The following is a 4,149-nucleotide window of genomic DNA, read 5'->3' as shown; positions in this document are numbered from 1 at the left end:
TAGACAAGCTCTGTGTCCTGGGAATGGTCTTGAGATCCTTAGCTCCGCACACAGAACTCTTCAAGAGGCTTTCTTTCCCTTTCTCCACACTGGGGAAGACACCAGCAGGCCAAAGGAAAGAATATAGTGACAGAACATAGAGGAATGGCTTCCACCTAAAAGAGTAGGTTTAGATTAGATATTAGGAAGAAATTCTTCACTGTGAGGGTGGTGAAACACTGGAACAGGTTGCCCAGAGAAGCTGGGTGCCCCAATTCCCAGAAGTGTTCAAGGTTAGATTGGATGGGGCTCTGAGCAACCTGGTCTAGCAGAAGGAATCCCTGTCCACAGCAGGGGAGTTGGAATTAGATAATTTTTAAGGTTCCTTCCAACCAAAACCATTCTATGATTGTATGAAATTCTCTGTCAGATCCAATTTACTTCTGAGGGATGCACACAGCTCTGCTGTTAGTACAGCACCATGGCAAAAGAACAAATCCACCCACAGAGCCCACTGCATAAACAGCCTTAACCAAATTTGCAGCCCAGTTTAGCCCTTTAAAAATACTTGGAGGGGTGATGTCAGCACCTGGATTGCCAATGCACTTGTTGGTCTCCACCCTCAGCCTACTTTAGTTCCCACGCAGACACAGAGCATCCAGACCGAGTGGGAGATAAGCAGAAGTTTGGAGGGAAAAATTATCTGCAGTGACCCAAAGTCCAGAGGCAGAACTACTGGGCTCCATTTACCTCCTCAAGGTAAAAGAACTGACTTACCTATTAGGTCAGATTCTCTCATGTGCAAGGACATAGAAGGCTGGCAAAACAAATTGAAAATGTAAGAATTTATTAACTGCATGCATTAGGCTTTTAATATTTAATCAGCAAACTAAAGTAATTTCAGTTGAAACTCTTTGTCGTCATGCTGGCATGGTCCTAAGGCTTCTAATCTGCACCAGAGATGTTACAGCCTAATCTGGTTGCATAGCTGAAATTCTTCGTCTAGACTTAATGTTTCATTTGTTTAAGGGTTCTTATTTTATTTACATGGCATGCAGAGATTCATGCACGATATTCGTGATAAAGTATTTTCTTTTCCCTGTATGACCTACAAAATAGTATAAAATTCAAAAATTGCTGTCATAAAGTATATAAAAGCAATAACCAATGGAAAGTTTATGAGTACAACTTGAATGGGAGTTTTGAAATATGAGACTTTTAACATTTTTCAATTCAATTTTTCCTTGAAATTTCAGGAAAGGCAGAAGTTTATTGAGAAAATACTCTTTCATCTGTGGAAATGACTCAAAAATATGTGAAGTTCTTCAGAAATGAAAATGTCTAACCTTAGGTTCTCCTTGTACTTGTATTAGTAACAAATAATTCAGATTTATTAATATTTCTCTATAAAATAATAGTTTGCACTTATATTTTAAAAAACAATACACCTACAAATATAGGAATTAAAAAACTCTTAGTAGTAGTATATTTAGAATGTATACTTGTTGAAAGTGTTAAATGGGTCTTGGGCATAATTTATTTGAAAATACTTGCAGAAAGCAGCATTGATATCCAAAGACGGCTCACCCTGTGTACTGTATTTTGGGGTGACACTGGGAATGTCCTTGCTGGAAATTAAAGAAGGTGATAAGCTGCCAAAGATGGCTTTTACTTCTTAGCACCCCAGTGCTTACTGACTGAAACAACACTTATTTAGACTGACATAAAAAGCTCTATGGAATCTGCCACCTTCGTGAATCTGTCCTTTACATATTTGTCTTCTTTTTTTTCTTTTTTTTTAAGAGCCTGTGACCTGAAGTAAGAGCTCAAGGACATATCCAAGCAAGTCACTGGAGTTTTCCCTTTGCTCTACCTGCAGACTTCTGCTCTCTTCTCATTACTCCTAAAAAATGGAACGTTCCACACGAGAAATTTGCCTCAACTTCATGGTTGTCCTGATTACTGTGATCCTCATGTGGCTCCTTGTGAAGTCTTATCAGGATTGAAAGACTCTCAGAAACTCTGGAGGTGATTTCAGTGTGTGCCTCCACAGACATCAGTAACACCCACAGCATGCCACATCAATTAGCTTTCAGTCAACTGAGGATGTTGTGAACCTTTATTTTTTACTCTCTCCTATCTGTTGCCTGCTCGAATGTTTGTAATGTGTCTGTGATGGTGTAATTCTTTGAGTCTGCAGTGATCCAGCTGTAAAGTGTAAGATGCTTAGGAACAATTTGATGTGGATGTCTGTGCATGCTGTACTCCCAGCTCACCATGCTGGCTTGTTTGACATCAGTGTTGGTTTCCGGAGGGTGTAAAACTGCAGTGTGTAATGTAAGACCCTGTGTTATCCAATGTAAAAGGCATAAACTTGCTTAGCAAAAAGGAATGTGAAACCTCTGCTTCCCCTTGCACATTTTGTTTAAATAAAGAACACGTAAAACCATTTTTTGGAGCATTCCTTATGCCTCTTCTGACCTAAGCCAGTAATAGCTCTGGTACAGTGTGATATCAAAGTGGAGTGGTTTGCTTGTTCCTCCTACTTACATTTCAATTTGTATTTTTTAAAAAGTGCTGTAGAATGGAAACCCTGCAGCATAACAGACATGTGACCACATATATGACCTGACTTTTCTGTCCAGAGAGACTTACACACTTGGTGCCTGAGGACGCAGCTTTCAAAGAGAGCCTTTGTCCCACTGGGACCTCATCAATAATTGTGTTTTCTGAAGCTTGATTTGGGGCAGGGATTCCCACAGTTCTATTTTGGGCCAACCTATTTTTGGAGCATTGCCTGGAGGGATGAGCCCGGCCAATTGCAGACGTAGGTTCCTGCTGGCACCCCAGCCCTGCCATGAGCCTTGCAGGATTCCCTCCAGGTCCAGTGTAGCACTCCAGGTGTCATGGCACAGCTGTGGCCAGCCTCAGGAGGCTGAGGCGTGACTGCGTCTGGGTTGCTGTGATGGTGTTGTCACCTGCTAAAACATCTTGAGCCAGCTTGAAGAGCTCACAGTTCCTGGGCTTGTGAAATCAGTAATCAAACTCCTCCTAGGAATTCCCCATCTGTCATTTTAATGGCTTCAGAGAATCAGCATCTTCTACAAAGTACAGCTTCCTGTAGGAAGGCAATAAGTATGTGCTGTGCTGCTGATACACATCTCTGTCCTTTCCAGTGCCTGGAAGGAGCAGGCAGCATTGCAGGGCTGTGCTGGGCTACCCAGTCTTTGATGGTGAGGCAGAGCAGGTGGGATTTGGGCCCAGGCTTTAGGGAAAGAGCAAATATTCTGTTAACATCACTTATTAAGGGTTTGTGTTGCTCAGAGTTTGCTAATAAATGAGCTCTAGCTCTGTGTTATTTGTACTGTCCATCTGGGTTTGCAGTCTTGCAATTTGTGCCTCTCAGTCTCCCAGTCAAGAAATCCCCACTGCAGTGGAATGCTAAAAAAAAATCACCTCTTGTTTATTCTTTTTGCAAATAAGCAAACTTGCCTCCAGCACTTTTGGGCCTGGCAAATTTTCTGAAAAAAAGTGCTGAGACATTGAAATGAGCTTTTGTCAGCAATGGACACAGCCTTTCTCTGCAGCCCACCTTGCACCAGATGCTGCTCTCTTACTACACAAGGTCTGTGTTTGTAAGCTTGGCAGAGACGTGCAAGCAATGTATAGAGAAGGACATGGAAAATCTATTTTTAAATACCATGAATACTTGATAATTTAGTATGAAAGATGAGAATCTTTCACTGGCTATGACTCCCAGAAGAGAGCAATACTATGAGTGAGCTGACATTTTTGAACTCATCCCAGTCTAGCAATGGAAAACCAAGAGGTGTGGTCTTCACTGAATCAGCAGTGGTTCAGAAACAGCTCAAAGTGATCCTAGAAGTTTTCAGATAAGAAAATCACAGAATGGCTTGTTTTGCAAGGGACCTTGAAGTTCATCTAGCTCCAGCTCCCCCTGCCAAGGGCAGGGACACCTTCCACTAGACCACTCTTTCACTTTGGATCCATCCCCCTTGTCCTGTCACTACATGCCCTTGTAAAATGTTCCTCTCCAGCTCTCCTGCAGACCCCTCTAGGTACTGGAAGGCTGTAGGTGTTTGCAAAGCCTTCTCTTTTCCAGGCTAAACAGCTCTCTCAGCCAGTCTTCACAGGAGAGGTGCTCCAGGC

At 42.3% G+C, this 4,149-nt stretch overlaps 1 protein-coding gene across 1 annotated transcript; it reads left to right on the top strand.

The window, feature by feature from the left end:
* Positions 1-1,864: 1,864 nt before the first annotated feature.
* Positions 1,865-2,428, top strand: SLN (sarcolipin). The gene has a single exon (XM_031503767.2). The coding sequence runs from the start codon at positions 1,890-1,892 to the stop codon at positions 1,983-1,985; it is 96 nt and encodes a 31-aa protein (XP_031359627.1). The 5' UTR covers positions 1,865-1,889; the 3' UTR covers positions 1,986-2,428.
* Positions 2,429-4,149: the final 1,721 nt, after the last annotated feature.

The sequence above is a fragment of the Lonchura striata genome, chromosome 2, assembly GCF_046129695.1.
Source record: "Lonchura striata isolate bLonStr1 chromosome 2, bLonStr1.mat, whole genome shotgun sequence".
In the NCBI taxonomy this organism is placed as follows: domain Eukaryota; kingdom Metazoa; phylum Chordata; class Aves; order Passeriformes; family Estrildidae; genus Lonchura; species Lonchura striata.
This window is presented reverse-complemented; position numbering and strand designations above follow the sequence as displayed.

Excerpts from the sequence above, each read along its gene's own strand:
- SLN (XM_031503767.2), top strand. The coding sequence starts at position 1,890 with ATGGAACGTTCCACACGAGAAATTTGCCTCAACTTCATGGTTGTCCTG.